Below are 19,176 nucleotides of genomic sequence, written 5' to 3' on the forward strand. Positions count from 1 at the left end.
CGCCACTGTGTCACCATGTCAGTTTTAGGCAGACTGATTACGTTGAACTGCAATTTCTATCCTCTGAAGCTGAATTTCCTTTCACTGAATACATACAGAGCGGCACTTCCAGAGAATCAACAGATTGCTGCAGGCTTCGATGTTTGATTTGTGAGAAGGCAATCATGGTTAATTAACGTGACTTTTGATGGAGTAATGGAGCGAATTAATGAAGGAAATGTGGTTGATGTGGTAACTAATAATTAATAGACAATAGGTGCAGGAGTAGACCATTCGGCCCTTCGAGCCAGCACCGCCATTCACTGTGATCGTGGCTGATCATCCCCAATCTGAAGGGTATTTGATGAGGTGCCACATAATAGGCCTGTAATCTGTGCTGTCTGCCAGGAAGTATGGATTGTGCATTGGGTAAGTCACAGGCAAAAGACTTAACTGCGAATGAATTTTCAGACTGGAACCAAGTGTATATATGAATTAAATGGATTTATTTAATCAGCACAATTTTAAATTTATAAAATAACAAAAAGCCCCAAAGAAGCGGCACGGTGGCGCGGCAATAGAGTTGGTGCCTCACAGCGCCAGAGACCCGGGTTCGATCCTGACTACGGGCGCTGTCTGTACAGAGTTTGTACGTTCTCCCTGCGACCAGGCCCGCTCATGGATGAACTGAGGCCCAGGCCAATTTGAATTTTAGAGGCTTCCAAATCTCATGTTTATTGGCGTTGGTAAAATTGTAAATGTTATTTAGTGTGTGTGTGTAGGGTAGTGTTAGTGTGCGGGGATCGCTAGTTGGCATGGACTTGGTGGGTCGAAGGGCCTTTCGGCGTGCTCAAGTCGTCTTCTTGCATATGGCGTGCACAGCCTAAAGTTGTTGACAAAACACTACATCTATTTGTTTGTGCACGTCGGGTTAATTGCATTTGTCGAAACGTGAAGGCTGCAATCTCCCACCCATAGGGGCACCAGTGACCAGCGCTAGTCAAACACTATTAGAATGCAATACACTCCACGATTGAGACTCATAGCCAGGGAAGTGAGCATGGGCGCATTGGTCAAGAAGTAAACAGGATGCACATTGGCAGAGCGGGCAGCACAGTGGTACAGCTGCTGCCTTACACCGGATTTGATCCCGACTGAGGGTGCTGACTACTGAGTCCACGTTCTCCATGTGACCGCGGGATTTCCTCCCACATTCCAAAGACGTGCAGGTTTTTTTGGGGGGGTACATAAAGTATCATTCTGCTTTTCCAAGATAAACACAACACAAATTCATTCACGCAATAAATAAATGAAATGTTTTAACACAGAGTGCATACGTCTAAAAGTTTATTAAATTTTGACAATACAAAGTACATCGTTATTTTCAAATATTGACAAAGATAAAAAGCAACTAAACTGGAACACCAGTACCTAAAAGTAGGGGATAGCATTCGCTAGGAAACACTTATTCGCTACAGTTAAGTCTTAATATAAGCAGGTGACAGGTAATAAAACAGAACTTATTCCATTGTGGAAAATACAATATATTCAAATTGTAATTCATCAGTTAATTCAACATAATGTACAGGTATATATTTCAGTATTGTTTTTCTTCACACATTAGCTACCCCTCCCCCCCCCCCCCCCCCCCCCGGAAAATACTGCAAAATGCTTTTTACCAAATCTGTTTCCCTTTCCACAGATGCTGCCTGACCTGCTGAGTGTTTCCGTTTTTTTTTTTATTCTCAAATTTTAATCACGACATCTCGGATTAATATCAGAATTAACTTAATAACAAATACTGACTAAATCTCTGCATTAATTAAATAATTTACAATTATTTGCATGTAGTATTTGTGATCAGTATACTGAAATTCAATTCTTTGTTCAATTCATTGTGACTTTCTAAAGATACATACCAATAATATTCAATGAAATTACACTAGTATTTTTAACACCACTATTCAAGATAAAGACTGGAATGCATTTGAAAAACTTTGCCAAACAATATGGCAATTCTTTGAGAACTCAATTTAAGGACTAAAATATTAACCCCTTTGAATAAAAATTGGACACCAACTATAACACATTTTCAAGCCAGTAAGATAATGGGGTGGAAAAAATATCACCACCATTTTGTTTTCTAATGCATAAACAAAAACTGCAGCTTCTGCATACTGTTGAGGTTAAATATTGTTTGAATAAAAACAATTTACTTTCCCACTGGTATTCTCAACAAGCTTTTTTTTTCAGGGCAAACTAAGCCACATTAAAACATTTCAGAATGTTTAAAGGCAAAATGATTGTGAGATTTCAAAACCATGTTCTTGGTCAAGGTTGTACATCTCGTCAATAATTCATCTCGCTGTGGCCTGGGAGGTATCTTGGGCACCAGATTTGCTTCCGAAATGTTCACACCCGGGGAAATCTCAGGGTCGGGACTCAATTCCATCTGTTTCTCGAAGGAAGAGTTTAGATTTGTGGACGCGCTTTGAGGAGGGGACGGAAAGTCATTCCTCGCAAACACCCCATCAGAGCCTTGGGAGGTGTTGAGGCTATCCGAGCAGCTGTCCACTGATGAACTCGACTTGGCCGAGCTTACAGTGGAACTACTAGCATTGTCACTCAGACTCGCCGTCTGGTCCAAGTGGAAAAACGGAGACTCCATTTGAGACCGGTTCTCGTCAGACAAGCAGTTGACAGATTTAGATCGTTGCCTGGTCAATTGTTTTTTGGCCGGCTTGGTAGATGAATAATCGTTATGGTTGGTCAGATCTACGTTGCTCAAACGATGATGTGCATCCTTGACTGGAAGGGCGAGGGTTGGGCTGGAGCTGTTTATGGCCCCCTTGTTGAGGAGCTGGAATTTTGAATGTGGGTTTCTGTAGGGCTGGAGATAGACTGACGGGACGTATCCGCATTCTCCGTTGTAGCTGTCGAATCAATTTAAAAAATCATTAACGTTAGCCCTCTTAGTTACCGATACTAAATAAAGTACATTTAGAATTTCTCTTAGCATCCAAAAGCTCTGATGTAGTTTCCCATTTAGCTAGAACTTGACATCATGAAGTTGCTCTTAAGGTTGAAGTTTGATACTGTAAATAGACTAAGAGTGATACAGCATGGAAACAGGCCCTTCAGCCCAATTGGTCCATGCCAACCAAGATGCCCCATGTTACATAGTCCCATTTGCCTGCATTTGGTCCATATCCCTCCAAATCCTTCATATGTACCTGTCCAAATGTCTTAAATTTTGTGATAGAACCTGCCTTAACTACCTCCTCTGGCAGTTCATTTCATATAACCAACCACACTCCGAGTGAAAAAGTAGCCCCTCAGGTTCCAATTAAATCTTTCTCCCCCTCACCTTAAACATATTCCTCTGTTTTTTTTTTAATTTCTCTACCTTGTGCAGTCACGCTATCAATTCCCTTCATGAATGTATACACCTCTCTACCATCAATAGGTACTAAACTTTTAAAGCATTGACTATGAAGCACTTTCAGATATTCCAAATGAGACAAAGATAAATGTATTTTTTAAACTACGAGAGGCATCGCTAGGTTAGACAGCATAAACATTTTTCTCGAGATTAGAAAATCAACCAGTGGGCACAGCCAAGGTAACTGTCATATGATGAAAGAATGGATCGACAGGGCTTATATTCACTGGAATTTCGATGGATGAGAGGTTACATATTAAATTCTTCACGGATTGGACAGGCTAGATGCAGGAAAAATGTTCCCGATGTTGGGGGGGGGGGGGGGGGGGAGTACGACAGGGGTCACGGTTTAACAATAAGCGGTTGGATATTTAGGACTGAGATGAGGAAAAACCTTCTCACCCAGAGAGTTGTGAATCTGTGGAATTCTCTGCCACAGAAGGCAGTGGAGGCCAATTCACTGGATGTTTTCAAGAGAGAGTTGGATTTAGCTCTTAGGGCTAACGGAATCAAGGGACATGGGGAGAACGCAGGAATGGGGTACTGATTTTGGATGATCAGCCATAATCATATTGAATGGCGGTGCTGGCTCGAAGGGCCGAATGGCCTACTCCTGCACCTATTTTCTATGTTTCTACGAGGGGCAAAGTTTAAAGGAGATGTGCGGGGCCAGTTTTATTTTACAGGTGGGTGCCTGGAACGTGCTGCCAGGGATCGTAGTTGAAGCAGATACGATAGTGGCATTTAAGAGACTTTTGCATAGGCACATGGATATGCAGGGAGTGGAGTGATATGGATTAGTAGAAAGCTGATAAGAGTTGGGCTCGGCGTCATGTTCCACGCTGACATTGTGAGCCAAAGGGCAGGAATGTTAACTGTTCTGTGTTCTTAAAATGCTATTCTACGGTGATACACATTTAAATTGGTGGAGATGTGCCAGGACAGAGGCTGGAAGACATACTATGAGCCCATTGAGGCGGGCTGTAGAGGCTTTGCAGGGCGCTCACTCTGCAAAGTCCTCAATCAGTTGGGCATTACGAGGTTGGCAAAGAAGAGGGCCAGTCAATCCGCGAGCGAAGCCGCAGAGAAAGCCACTAGGTGGCGTTGGATTAAGTGGGCTGATCCGTGGGCATTTGCTGCCGGGACACAAGTCGGGGCCTGATCAACCCCGGCTGGGTCACCTGAACAAGATAGTGTCTGATGTTGTGAGATCAGAAACACCAGATGACCCCAGGTCACATCACCGAGGATGCATCCCAGTGCATCTAGAAGATGTGTCTTTCACGCAAATTCAAAGACTTTAGCTACATTTGGATGCCATTATAAAAAAACTCAAATACGTTTATCATAACCCTATTCCGTTTAGTTACTAAGATATAATTCTTTCTGACAAATACACAATCACTTGTGTCATTGAATAAATCATTTTCACAAAAAAAAATAAAAAATTCAAATGGGTTGTAAATTAGATATAATTCACCATTGATTACCAGATACTATTCCTCAAGAACAATTGTTTAACGATAAACTAGAACTAACCTGATTAGCCACCACCCATCAATGGATGTTCTCAAGACTTCAACAATGATTCCAACTTGCAGTGATAGTTCATCATCATCTGTTGCTTGATAGTCTTTGGCAGCGTAATACTGAGACTCTACAGAGGAAACTAGAGGATAAAGAAATATATTCAATATTACTCAATGACGAATTGAAATCTAATACAAAATTATTTAATCTGCTTTAAAATAAGAACAAGAAAACACGCTTTCCTGAATTTCACTTATAAAAAGGTGACAGGAAAAGAAAACTGGTAACTTTAAGACACTTTGCCAGAACGTGATCGATATTGAGAGTCCCACAGAAATGAACGTGGTTTAACTTTGCAAAATGCATTCATAAAAAATGTTTCTCGTTCTTGCGTTTTCTTGTTGTTTGAAAACAGCTTTTAAACAGAAGATTGGAATTGAATAATTTTCCTACTTTCATAGCCCAAAGACAGTGGCTTATATTGGAAAATATAAACAAGAGATGATTGAGGAGAGGAGATTAAAGTGGGTATCAATCTATCCAAGTGCTTTAAATGATAACATCTTTGAAATATGCAAAACAATGTAAAATGTTGTCTAGTATATACTGAATTAGAAATTAAAGAGGTTTCAGACAATCCAAGTGCTTTAAAGATAACATCTTTAAAATATGGAAACCAATGTAAAAAGTCATTTGGTAAATTCAGTCTGAATTAGAAATGTTCACAAAGTTTAACAGACAATAGACAATAGGTGCAGGAGTAGGCCATTCGGCCCTTGGAGCCAGCACCACCATTCAATGTGATCACGGCTGATCATCCCCAATCAATACCCCGTTCCTGCCTTCTCCATACCCCCTGATTCCGCTATATTTAAGAGCCCTATCTAGCTGTCTCTTGAAAGCATCCAGAGAACCGGCCTCCATCGCCCTCTGAGGCAGAACATTTCGCAGACTCTCAGTGTGAAAAAGTGTTTCCTCGTCTCCGTTCTAAATGGCTTACCCCTTATTCTTAAACTGCGGCCCCTGGTTCTGGACTCCCCCAACATCGGGAACATGTTTCCTGCCTCTAGCGTGTCCAAACCCTGACATTATGCTGCCGAGATTGCATATTAATCATGTGCAGGAGCCATTCATGCTTAAGTTAGTTACTGTTAGTATATTATAGTATTTTGTATAGATATTTCTAGCTGTATTTTTTTGTCTGCTTGGGGGAGCGATTTTGATACGTAGATGGGCGCGTCTACATCTGAGGAGGTGAGCGAAGGCACAGGGAGAGGTCAGATCAGATTAGCCTCGGGGGTTGAAGAGGCAACAGTTCTTTCCGCACAACACAGTTAGTAACGAAAAGTTACAGCCTGTATAAGAAAGAAGAGGATTGGACATATTAATCTGTTATCTGTATTACTACGTCAATAAAGGACCAATTCAACTAGAAATAATGACTGGAAGATTTTGTTTTTACTATCAGCGACTGCGTAAATTCTTTCACTCTGATATTCACGAGTAGTGGTGGCCATTAAAAGTTGGACAGTGGAAAGTTAAGGGCCTGTCCTACTGTATGAGGTAATTCAACAGCTCTCCAAAGTTTAAAACAAAAACAAACTCGTGGTAAGTACGTAGAATGTACGTAGCGGCCACGTCGGAGTTCGTGGATGTCTTGTAGCGGCTCGTAACGCTAACGGCAGGTACTCGGGAAACGCGGTAACTCGTGAAGTTTTTTTTCCAGCACTGTGAAAAATGTCCCACGAGAGCCCCGAGTACCCACGAGCGGCTATTACCGCACTTCTCCGAGTTCGAATCAGGGGAAACTCGGGAGCTTGGACATATTCAACTTACCATTGATTTCGGTATCAGATGTTCTAGACAGGGCAGAAGTGAGAGACTTCCTGAGATACGGAGCTGGAAACCAGGCGACCTGCTTCCTTTCATTCTCCACAAGCCACCAGCCTACAGAAACAGTGAGAGCAAAGAGTCTTGGTCAGCGTCCATATCAAATATGTATTCCCATCCAAAACCACCAAATGCTGGAGGTGTGGAATTAAACGTAAGTTGCTGAAAACGCTCGGGAGATCGAGTATCCGCAGAGGGAGAAACAGAGTTTGTGGGATGGACACAAGAAGCTGGAGTAACTCAGTGGGGCAGGCAGCATCTCTGGAGAAAAGAGTATATGCAACGTTTCAGGTCGAGACCCTTCTTCAGACTCTGATGAATGGCCACTGAACTAAAACATTGGCTCCGTTTCTCTCCGCAAGCGCTACCGGACCTGCTGAATATTTCCATCGTTTGTTTATTCTGATTAAATTTACAGCGTTAACTGCTGACGGTCCCGACCCAAAATGACACCTATCCATTTACTTCAGAGATGCTGCCTGACCCGCCGAGTTACTCCAGCATTGTGTGTCTATCTCTTGTCTGCCTTGTTGGTATATATCAGTTTTGGTTTTTTTTTAGAAATGTGCAGAAAATAATGTGTAACATGTATAATTTGTGTTTATTTGTCTGGGTCAATGTGGCCGTGATGTTGCTGCTAGCAAGTTTTTCCATTACACCTCACTGTGTGTGTGTGTGTGTGTGTGTGTGTGTGTGTGTGTGTGTGTGTGTGTGTGTGTGTGTGTGTGTGTGTGTGTGTGTGTGTGTGTGTGTGTGTGTGTGTGTGTGTGTGTGTGTGTGTGTGTGTGTACACATGACAAGCTCAATCGCAGGGCAATGTGTTCCAGACTCCCACCACTCTCTGAAACGAACTTTTGCCGCACATCCCCATTAAAACTTCCCTCCTCTCACCTTCAGCTATGCCCTCTAGTGTTGAACATTTCCACCCTGGGAAGAAAGCTCTGACAGCGGAGGAAGGAACTGCAGATGCTGGTTTACCCCCATAGATAGACACAAAATGCTGGAGTAACTCAGCGGGACAGGCAGCATCTCTGGAGAGAAGGAAACTTTGGTGACATTTCGCGTCAAGACCCTTCTTCAGACTGAAGTCAGGGGAGAGGGAGTCCAGAGATATGGACGGGTAAGGTGTGAAAACAACAGATCAAAGCAGATGGTGATAGGATGGTTCATTGTTAGCTGAGGGGGAAGGAAACACTTATTTTTTATCGAGTCCACACACAGGATTATAAATTGTTCAGCCGGAGCTGAAGCCACTTGTCGGCGTCTGCATACAATGGTGTCTGTTTTGTCGCTTCTTGTGCGTGTGTGGGGGTGGGGGGTGGAGAGATTGGTGGGAACAGGGCCGCGAGGTGAAGGCTCTTTCCTTGACCCCAGGGGGAAGGTGACGAGGCAGCGTACAATCAGTAATATTTAATCAGGAGGGTAGCAGATCTGTTGGTTTCAAAAACGTACCTGATGTGTTCTTGTTAATGACATCAACGATTTCGCTCTCCATCACCTTGAAGGGCTTGTTCTTGGTGTCTTTCCCTTCGTAAGTGGCAATGCATTTGTAGTATTCGAGGGCCACCGGCTGTGTGATGTTTTGGAGACAGCTGCCATCTGAGCGTCTCCACGTACTTTTCTTTTTCCCGAATGCAGACGGCATGATGATGACACTACATGGAGAAAAATATTGAAAGGCATCCATCCACGGAACCAGGCAAAACGCCCGTTTTGTGTGTTACAAGCCCCTGTCCCACGGTGCGAGTTCATTCCAAGAGCTCTCCCGAGTTTAAAAAAAAAACAAACTCGTGGTAAGCACGGAGAATGAACGTAGCGGGTACGGCGGAGCTCAGGGACGTCTCTTAGCGCTAACGGCAGGTACTCGGGAAGACTCGCTAACGGCAGGTAAGCACGGGAAGACTCGTGATGATTTTTCAACACGGTGAAAAATGTCCACGACAGCCCCGAGTACCGACGAGTGGCCATTACTGTAAATGTCCGCGTTCGAATCAGGGCAAACTCGGGAGAACTCTTGGAATGAACTTGTAAACAGCGTGCAATACTCCAAACGTTTGGGTCGTACCTGTCCTTGGGTGTGGACGGGGTCAAGTCCTGGTCGGTCGGCAGGAAGAATTGTATTACGCCTTCATCTGTGGCAATCTTGACGGAGGATCGCAGCAACTCCGAACAATAATTCTCCAGCATTGCCATTCTCAGCACTGACTTGCTCACTTTAGTATGCCTTCTCTCCTTCAGGGAAATGTCTGCAAGGCCAAATGAAATATTTCACATTCCGAGCTTAAAACCTGAACCCCAACAGTCAGTGAGTGCACTTAGTTGATACTTGGCTCAGGCGTCATTACTGAACACATTCACGTTCATTTCACAACTGTGATTTGTCTCAAAAGTAACGCAAAGCGCTTGACCTTTATCTCAAGAATTACAATTAACCAGTCTGTTTCCTTTTGTTCGAAGAAGGGTCTCGACCCGAAACGTCACCCATTCCATCCCTCCTGAAGATGCTGCCTGCCCCGCTGAGTTACTCCAGCTTTTTGTGTCTATCGCCTATTATTCCTTTCCTAGTTTAGTTTATTGTCACGTGTACCGAGGTACAGTGAAAAGCTTTTTGTTGCGCGCTATCCAGTCAACAGAAAGACAATACACGATTACAATCGAGCCATTTACACGGTAAAGGAACAACGTTTAGTGCAAGGTAAAGCCAGCAAAGTCTGGTCGAGGATCCAACTACAGATGCTGTCTGACCCACTGAGTTACTCCAGCTTTTTACATCCAGCTTCGGTGTAAACCCGCATCTGCAGTTCCTTCCCACACAACGCAAATTCCATTGTTTAGTTAGTTTAGGCATACAGCATGGAAACAGGCCCTTCAGCCCACTGAAACCACGTGGACTATCCACCACACTAGTTCTAAGTTGTCGCTCTTTCTCATGCACTCCCTACATATTAGGTGTAATTTACAGATGGCCAATTAACCTGCAAATCCAAGATAGACACAAAATTGCTGGAGAAAGTCAACTGATGAGGCAGCATCCACGGAGCGAAGGAAATAGGCAACGTTTCGACCCGAAACGTTGCCTATTTCCTTCGCTCCATTGGATGCTGCCTCACCAGCTGAGTTTCTCCAGGATTTTTTTTGCCTACCTTCGAGTTTCCAGCATCTGCAGTTCCTTCTTAAACAACCTACAAATCCACACGTCTTTGAGATGCAGGAGGAGACCAGAGCACCCGGAGGAAACCCACGCGGGCACTGGGAGAAGGTGCAAACTGCACACAGACAGCACCTGAAGTCAGTGTGGAACCGGGGTCTCTGGCGCTGTGAGGCAGCAGCTCTACCGCTGTGCCATAGAAAATAGGTGCAGGAGGAGGCCATTCAGCCCTTTGAGCCAGCACCGCCATTCATTGTGATCATGGCTGATCGTCCACCTATCAATAACCCGTGCCTGCCTTCTCCCCATATCCCTTGACTCCACTAGCCCCTAGAGCTCTATCTAACTCCTCTCTTAAATCCATCCAGTGACTTGGCCTCCACTGCCCTCAGTGGCAGGGAATTCCATAAATTCACAACTCTCTGGGTGAAAACGTTTTTTCTCACCTCAGTCTTAAATGACCTCCCCTTTATTCGAAGACTGTGGCCCCTGGTTCTGGACTCGCCCAACATTGGGAACATTTTTCCTGCATCTAGCTTGTCCAGTCCTTTTATAATTTTATATGTTTCTATAATAGATTATCTTATGGATTTTTTTTTAAACAAGTTTTTTTGATCTTACCTTCGAATTTGGGTATTACTCGATTAGACTTCTTAATGCGTCCGGCTTCCAACGGGAAGTTCTTTTCTACTTTTTTCTGCCATTCAAACAAAAGTAAAACTCGGTAAATACACTTTGCACAGTTTAAATAACACGGGCACTCATATAAATGTGGCTACATGTTACACAATAGAAATAACATGGATATTCACATCAATGGGAAACTATATATGTTGCACAGTAGAATTTACATGGATTTTTACATAAATAACAGGGAAAAAGTAGACACAAAGTCCTAGTGTAACTCAGCGGGTCAGGCAGCATCGGTGGAGAACATGGATAGGTGACATTTATGGCCGGGATCTTTCAGACCGAAGAAGGGTCTCGACCTGTAACGTCAAATATCCACGTTCTCCAGAGATGCTGCCTGGCCCGCTGAGTTACTCCAGCACTTTGTGTCTTTTTCGTTGAAAAACCAGCGTTTGCAGTTCCTCCTTTCCGCAGAAATAACGTGGATTTGAACAGTGTGTCGAAAGGAACTGCAGATGACGGTATATACCGAAGATAGGCACAACGTGCTGAAGTAACTCAGTCTGAAGAAATGGTCCCGGCCCGACCCTTTTTTCTCCACAGATGCTGCCCGGCCCGCTGAGTTACTCCAGGACTCTGTGCAAATCTCTGGATTTAAACACAAATTGATATTTCCACAAATTGACGTTGGCACCAATAGGTACATTTTGCACAACTAATTAAAAGTTAGACACAAAAACGCTGTAGTAACTCAACAGGTCAGGCAGCATCTCTGGAGAGAAGGAATAGATGCCGTTTCGGATCGGGACTCCCCCCTTCAGACTGAGAGATTACTCCAGCGTTTTGCGTTTATCTTCGGTTATAAACCAGCATCTGCAGTTCCTTCCCGCCCACAAAAAAAATGTTATCTGGTTTCGGGAAACTTACGTGGAATTTCTTAAACTCTTCAAACGTTCTGTAAACCAGAACATCATTTTTATCCGACCATAGAACGGAAGTAAGGTAGGTCTGTCAGTTAAAAACAAAAAGGCATGTTACAGATTAAATAAAAACACCAACATCAAAACACAAAATAACATAGAACAGAATTTTATTTGGTACTGAGATAAAACAGTACGGGAAATACAATGGCATAGAAATCTTACACATGTATATATATATATATACATATATATATATATATATATATATATATATATATACACACACACACATTATATCCCCCCCCCCCCCCCCCGCCCCCCACTACTGCCACAGAAAATTTGCACGACTGTATATATATCTTACTGTTCCATTATTCTATGTTCGCTCTTCTGGGTGAGATGCTAACTGCATTTCATTGTCTCTGTACTGTACACTGCACACTGACAATGATGATTGAATCTGATATATGTAATATATGTTATATATATATATATATATACACTCACTGTATATATATATATACACACACACACACATAATATATATTATATATATACACACACACATACACACACATATATATATATATATATATATATATATATATATATATATATAAACATCTAAGCAAAATATTAAAATATATTATATTTGGAAACATTAAAAATGCTTATAAATAACAGTAAAACAGTAAGATGGAACTGCAGATGCTGGAAAATCGAAGGTAGACAAAAATGCTGGAGAAACTCAGCGGGTGAGGCAGCATCTATAGAGCGAAGGAAATAGGCAACGTTTCGGGTCAACACCCTTCTACAGACTGATTTCCTTCGCTCCATAGATGCTGCCTCACCCGCTGAGTTTCACCAGCATTTTGTCTACCAGTAGAATAGTTTACCTTTTGCTTTTTGTGTTGCATTAATCCAATAATCCGGACGTTGAGTGGATGTCTCTGGTTCATTTTCGCTGGCTGTGTTTTGCTGTCTTTCCGCAGAGCTGTGAAGTGGAGCGCAGTGTACCTGAGTCTCTCTCTGCTCGCTAAAGTGATGAGCGCGTTGTCTTTATAGGACCTGCCCGCCCCACCTATCCGGCCGCTCGCCAGTGACGCTGCTCTACACACCAGTCCCGGTCTCAGCCAGAGATCAACTTGCAGAGCCGCTCCCGCCGCTGCGGGCACACGGTGAAAGGCAAATTCCACGTTAGCGGGAAATTCCACAATTTCTGTAACTACATCCCGTCCTTGGGCAAACGGCTCTCATCATAACATTTCGAGTCATAGAATGTGGACACACACACACACACACACACACACAAAACGCTGGAGTAACTCAGCGGGACGGGCAGCATCTCCGGAGAAAAGGAAACCGTTCTCCAGTCTCGACCCGAAACGTCACCCATTCCTTCTCACCACAGATGCTGCCTGTCCCGCTGAGTTACTCCAGCATTTTGCGTCTATCTTCGGTGTAAACCAGCATCTGCAGTCCCTTCCTACACACAATTCTTCGACTATTTCTTAAATGTTGGGATAGTCCCAGCCTCAACTACCTCCTCTGGCAGCTCGTTCCATGCACCCGCCATCCTTTGTGTGAAAAAGGTACCCCGCAGATTCCTATTAAATCTTCCCCCCTTCACCTTAAACCTACAGGTATGTATGTCCTCTGGTCCTCGATTCCCCTACTCTGGGAAAGAGACTCTACACCTACCCGATCTATTCCCCTCATGGTTTTATATACTTAGAGGTAATTAAAACATAGAATTCAGGACATTGAACATAAAATAGTCTGAAGAAGGGTCTCGACCCGAAACGTCACCCATTCCTCTATCCAGAGATGCTGCCTGTCCCGCTGAGTTACTCCAGCATTTTGTGTCTATCTTCGGTGTAAACCAGCATCTGCAGTTCCTTTCGACACATAGAATAGTACAAGCCCACAATGTCAGTTTAGGCATATGATGTCAATTTCATCTCATCTCATCTACCTGCGTACAATCCATACCCCTTCAGTCCCTGCATATCCATGTACCTATCTAAAACTCTCTTAAATAACACTGTGGTTACTGCTTCCCCCACCATCCCCGGCAACACGTTCCAGGCACCCACCACACTGTGTAAAAAAACGTGCCCCGCAAATCTCATAGAGTCATAGAGTGATACAGTGTAGAAACAGGCCCTTCGGCCCAACTCGCCCACACCGACCAACATGTCCCAGCTACACTAGTCCCACTTGCCTGTGCTTAGTCCATATCTTGTCCTATCCATGTACCTGTCTAACTGTTTCCTAAAGGTTGGGATAGTCCCAGCCTCAACTACCTCCTCTGGCAGCTTGTTCTATACATCCACCACCCTTTGTGTGAAAAAGTTACCCCGCAGAATACTTTTAGATCTTTTTCTCTTCACCTTGAACCTATGTCCTCAGGTCCTCAATTCCCCTACTCTGGGCAAGAGATTTTGTGCATCTACCTGATCTATTCCACTCATGGTCTTATACACCTCTATAAGATCATTCCTCATCCTCCTGCGCTCCATGGGATAGAGACCCAGCCTACTCAACCTCTCCCTACAGCTCACACCCTCTAGCCCTGGCAACATCCTCGTAAATCTTCTCTGTACCCATTCAAGCTTGACAATGTCTTTCCTATAACACGGTGCCCAGAACTGAACACAAGAAACACAAACATCTTTAAGCTTTCTCCCCCTTACCTTAAAGCTATGCCCTCTGGTCTTTGACATTTCCACCCTGGGGAAATGTTTCTGAACGTCCACCCTAAAATGAGTGCTCCGGTTTCCGCCCACATCCCGTGGGTTTCTGGTTAATTGCCCCTCGTGTGCTGGGAGTGGACGAGGAAACGAGGTAACATAGAACTGGCGTAAACGGATGATCGACGATCTGAGTGGATAGGTTGGGCCGGTGGGTTTGTTCCCACGCTGTATCTCTAAGCTAAACCACGGAATTTTTTTGTTACTCGATATTAACAAAATGATAAACGTAATTATAATTTAGAAACGGCAGATGCTGGTTAATGCAGAAAAAGACACAAAGTGCTGGAGTGACTCAGCGGGTCAGGCAGCAACCCTGGAGCACACGGATAAGTGACGTTTTGGATCGAGACCCTACTTCAGACTCGAAGATTCTGGAGATAATCATCAGATGCCTTATTTCGCCATTATTGATGTGTTATTACGAAACAAGCCAGACTCGTGAAATTAAGATGAACTTGTTGAGTGATTAAGTGCACTGTCTGTTGGGGACCTGATTTTAATAAGGTCGGGATGGAAAATATTAAGCAGAAAGCCAAAGAGAATAAGTCAAGTCAAGTCAAGTTTATTCGTCACCTACACATACGAGATGTGCAGCGAAATGAAAAGTGGCAATGCTCGTGGATTTTGTGCAAAAAGACAAACAAACAAACAACCAAACAAACTATAAACACAATCATAAACACACACATATTCTTTTACATATTAAATATTGGAAGGAAAAACGTTCAGTAAAGTTAGTCCGTGGTGAGATGGGAGTTTACAGTCCGAATGGCCTCTGGGAAGAAACTCCTTCTCAACCTCTCCGTTCTCACAGCATGGCAACGGAGGCGTTTGCCTGACCGTAGCAGCTGGAACAGTCGGTTGCAGGGGTGGAAGGAGTCTCCCATGATTTTATTGGCTCTGGAGTTGCACCTCCTGATGTATAGTTCCTGCAGGGGGGCGAGTGAAGTTCCCATAGTGCGTTCGGCCGAACGCACTACTCTCTGCAGAGCCTTCTTGTCCTTGGCAGAGCAATTCCCGAACCAGATGGTAATGTTCCCGGACAAGATGCTTTCCACAGCCGCCGCGTAGAAGCACTGGAGGATCCTCGGAAACACTCTGAATTTCCTCAATTGCCTGAGGTGGTAAAGGCGCTGCCTTGCCTTACTCACGAGTGCTGAGGCGTGTGATGCCCATGTCATATCCTCAGAGATGTGGACTCCCAGATATTTAAAACAGCTCACCCTATCCACAGGATCCCCATTTATCCTCAATGTAGTGTACGTCCTCGGATGATGTGCCCTCCTAAAGTCCATGATCAGCTCCTTCGTTTTTTTGATGTTCAAGAGGAGGCTGTTATCTTGGCACCAGCGCTAGATCAGCCACCTCCTCCCGGTAGGCCTTCTCGTCGTTGTCTGAGATCAGGCCCACCACCACAGTGTCATCAGCAAACTTAATTATTGAGTTGGAGCTGAACCTAGCCACACAGTCATGTGTGTACAGGGAGTACAATAGGGGGCTGAGGACGCAACCCTGGGGCGATCCTGTGCTCAGGGTGAGGGACTTTGATGTATTCCCTCCCATCTTGACTACCTGGGGCCTGGTGGTGAGAAAGTCCAGGACCCATGCACACAGGGAGATGTTGAGCCCCAGTTCCAGTAGCTTCCCGGCCAGTCTGGTGGGGACTATCGTGTTGAAGGCTGAACTGTAGTCTATGAACAGCATCCTCACGTAGCCCCCCCTTCTGGCTGTCAAGATGAGAGAGAGCGGTGTGCAAAACCTGGGAGACCGCATCGTCCGTGGATCTGTTCGGATGGTATGCAAACTGCAGCGGGTCCATGTTCCGAGGGAGGAAGGCGCAGATGTGATTCTTCACCAGCCTCTCAAAGCATTTCATGACTACTGAGGTAAGGGCCACCGGACGGTAGTCATTCAGACAGGCTGGGGAGGCATTTTTTGGTACCGGTACAATGATGGATTTTTTGAAGCAGGCAGGGACCATGGACTTGTCCAGGGAGAGGTTGAATAATGTAGTGAGCACCGTAGCTAGCTGCGTAGCACAGGACTTGAGTACTCGCCCCGGTAGTCATTCAGACAGGCTGGGGAGGCATTTTTTGGTACCGGTACAATGATGCACCAGGTGTGAGGTTTCAGCATCTGATGTTCTTGTTGTGGGTGGCATGTCCATTCCCGGTAGAGATGCATTTCCCAAGGACTGTAGTGTGCGGGAATACAATGCAGATAATTCACACCCCTTCTTCACACCCAACACTCTTCCCCCCCCACCGGCTCTGTCGTTTATTACCACGTGTATCGGGGCAAAGTGTAAAGCTTTGTGTTGCGTGCTAACCAGCCAGCGCAAAGACAACAGAACAAAGAGACAAACACCAGAGTGCAGAATGATGTTTTTCAGCATTGCTACAAAATGCTTGTTCAGCAATGGGGTTGCCAACATACATAGGGTTGCCAACTTTCTCACTTCCAAATAAAAAAGGTGAGGTGCACAGGCACGCCTAATACGGGACAGTTGGCCACCCTAGTGTGACAGATGCAGAAAAAATATTGCCACATCTGTAATGATCTGCAATCATTCATTACAATTGCTCCACCCTTTTAAATCCTTATTCCAACAGCAGCGATCATCTTTAATGGAACTTTACTGGACCCTATCTTGCACTAAACGTTAGACCAGTGGTTCCCAACGTGGGGCAACTGAGGAGGTCTGGGTCCAAATTTTCGATTTTTATTTTTTAGGATTTTCCATCAGGTAAACATATGTAGTTTATGTTTCAGATGTTATTTTGAGTAAATATTTTTTTTTGGGTAAAAAAGGTCTTTATTGTGTAGTTATTACAACCAAGGTATTGGCGTTTTAAGCTTCTTCAGCTGAAACGGAGTTCACTTTTTAAATGATAAGAATTATATATCACCACATGGGGGGGGGGGGGGGCATCAGGATTTTAGAGGTGATTAGGTGGGGCATGGCCAAAAAAAGGTTGGGAACCACTGCGTTAGACCCTTTATTCTGTATCTGTACACTGTGGACGGCTTGATTGTAATCGTGTATCATAGTCTATTCGCTGACTGGCAAGCGGGTAACAACAAGGTAACAACAAGGTTTTCACTGTACCTCAGTATACGTGAGAATAAGAATACACTTCAATGAATTAAGTTTGAAAATCAGGGCAGTACCCTAGCTTATGTAAGGTCTAGGTTCATTATTGCCTTGCATACCAAGGTACAGTGAAAAGTTCTGTTTTGCATGCTATCTGAACAGATTAGACAATACTATACATAAATACAATCAAATCAGACTCTGGAGGTTGAGGCAGGCTTTTGGAGAGGCATGTGGATATGTGGGGAATGGAGGGATATGGGTTATGATCAGATAGATAAGAGTTGATCATGGCTTTATGTTTAGCATTGACCTTGAGGGACGAAGGGCTCGTTCCTGCACTGTACCGTTCTATGTTCAATGTAACGTAGCTGACAGGTCTGATGACAGAGGGGAAGAAGCTGTTTCTGGGTCAGGTCAGGAGACCTGCACTGTGCCACCCCTGGCTGGTCTCAGCAACTCATACGGTGGCATCTTAGCAGCTCTTTGCCAGGGTTGGCAGAGCTGCTGCCCCACAACGCAGGAGACCCGGGCTCGATCGTGACCTTGGGTGCTGCCTGTGTGGAGTTTGCACGTTTGCCCTGTGATCGGTGGTCGGCACGGACTCGTTGGGCCGAAGGGCCTCTTAAAAAAACCCCACACAAAACAGAATCCGAAACTCTGGTCAAACCCTATGGTCTGTCATGTTTGAACTGAGTGCTAATAGTTGGCAGAGCAGCTACTGAGGTCTCTGAACCAGTGTTCTACATGAGGAAATGTTTTCCGTGCTAGTAAAATTTGAGAAACTGAATAAAAATTTGCTCTGGAGAAATATAAATGAAAAATTAAATTAACAACCACAATTAGTTTAGTTTAGTTTAGAGAAACAACGTGGAAACAGGCCCTGTGGTCCACCGAGTCCACGCCGACCAGCGATCTCCCATGCCCCATCCTACACACACCAGGGACATTTTACAGAAGACAATTAGCCTACAAACCTGCAGGCCTTTGGAGTGTGGGAGGAAACCGGAGCACCCGGAGGAAACCCACGTGGTCACAGAGAAAACGTACAAACTCCGTGCAGACGGCACCCGTAGTCAGGATCGAACCCGGGTCTCTGGCGCTGTAAGGCAGCAACTCTACCAGCTGGTTACACAAAAAAGCTGGAGAAACTCAGCGGGTGCAGCAGCATCTATGGAGCGAAGGAAATAGGCACCGTTTCGGGCCGAAACCCTTGGGTTTCGGCCCGAAACGTTGCCTATTTCCTTCGATCCATAGATGCTGCTGCACCCGCTGAGTTTCTCCAGCTTTTTTTTGTGTAACCTTCGATTCTCCAGCATCTGCAGTTCCCTCTTAAACTCTACCAGCTGCACCACCGTGCCACCCTTAACGTATACAGAGAACTGAAATGACCAACCTAACTCTTTGTATACGGTTCTGCATTCTTCTGGCAAGGTATGATAAACATTTATTTGATGTTGTCAATAATTTTTACAAAGAAATGTGAAAATGAGATCTTGACAACTTGATTACTGCTTCATCATATTGCTACCCCGATGAAAGACTGCTGGCGGTTTTACACACCGCTCCTTGACTACAGCTTTGCAGGGACAATTTGTTTTCTTAGTTTAAAAACAAATCTTTAACCTGTTTTTCGGCTTTTCGAGTATGTTGTTGCAATGGAATGCTCTTTACTTTGACTGTCAATATTAAGAAACCTTAGATGGGACAAGATGCGACTTAGATACAGAACCTCTCTCGTCCGATATCCTTGGAGCAAAGAAACTGCCCCAAAAACGCCCTAT

The 19,176-nt window shown here is 44.4% G+C and overlaps 1 protein-coding gene across 1 annotated transcript; it reads right to left on the bottom strand.

The window, feature by feature from the left end:
* Nucleotides 1-1,620: 1,620 nt before the first annotated feature.
* noxo1b (NADPH oxidase organizer 1b) lies at nucleotides 1,621-12,596 on the bottom strand. The gene is made up of 8 exons (XM_055651108.1): nucleotides 12,439-12,596; nucleotides 11,547-11,627; nucleotides 10,611-10,686; nucleotides 8,907-9,087; nucleotides 8,294-8,496; nucleotides 6,788-6,898; nucleotides 4,961-5,090; nucleotides 1,621-2,912 (listed from the first exon to the last, which is right to left on the bottom strand). Exons 1-8 carry the CDS (start codon nucleotides 12,499-12,501, stop codon nucleotides 2,249-2,251), a joined length of 1,509 nt encoding a protein of 502 aa, XP_055507083.1. The 5' UTR covers nucleotides 12,502-12,596; the 3' UTR covers nucleotides 1,621-2,248.
* Nucleotides 12,597-19,176: the final 6,580 nt, after the last annotated feature.

This window comes from Leucoraja erinacea, chromosome 20, assembly GCF_028641065.1.
Source record: "Leucoraja erinacea ecotype New England chromosome 20, Leri_hhj_1, whole genome shotgun sequence".
Classification (NCBI taxonomy): Eukaryota; Metazoa; Chordata; class Chondrichthyes; order Rajiformes; family Rajidae; genus Leucoraja; species Leucoraja erinaceus.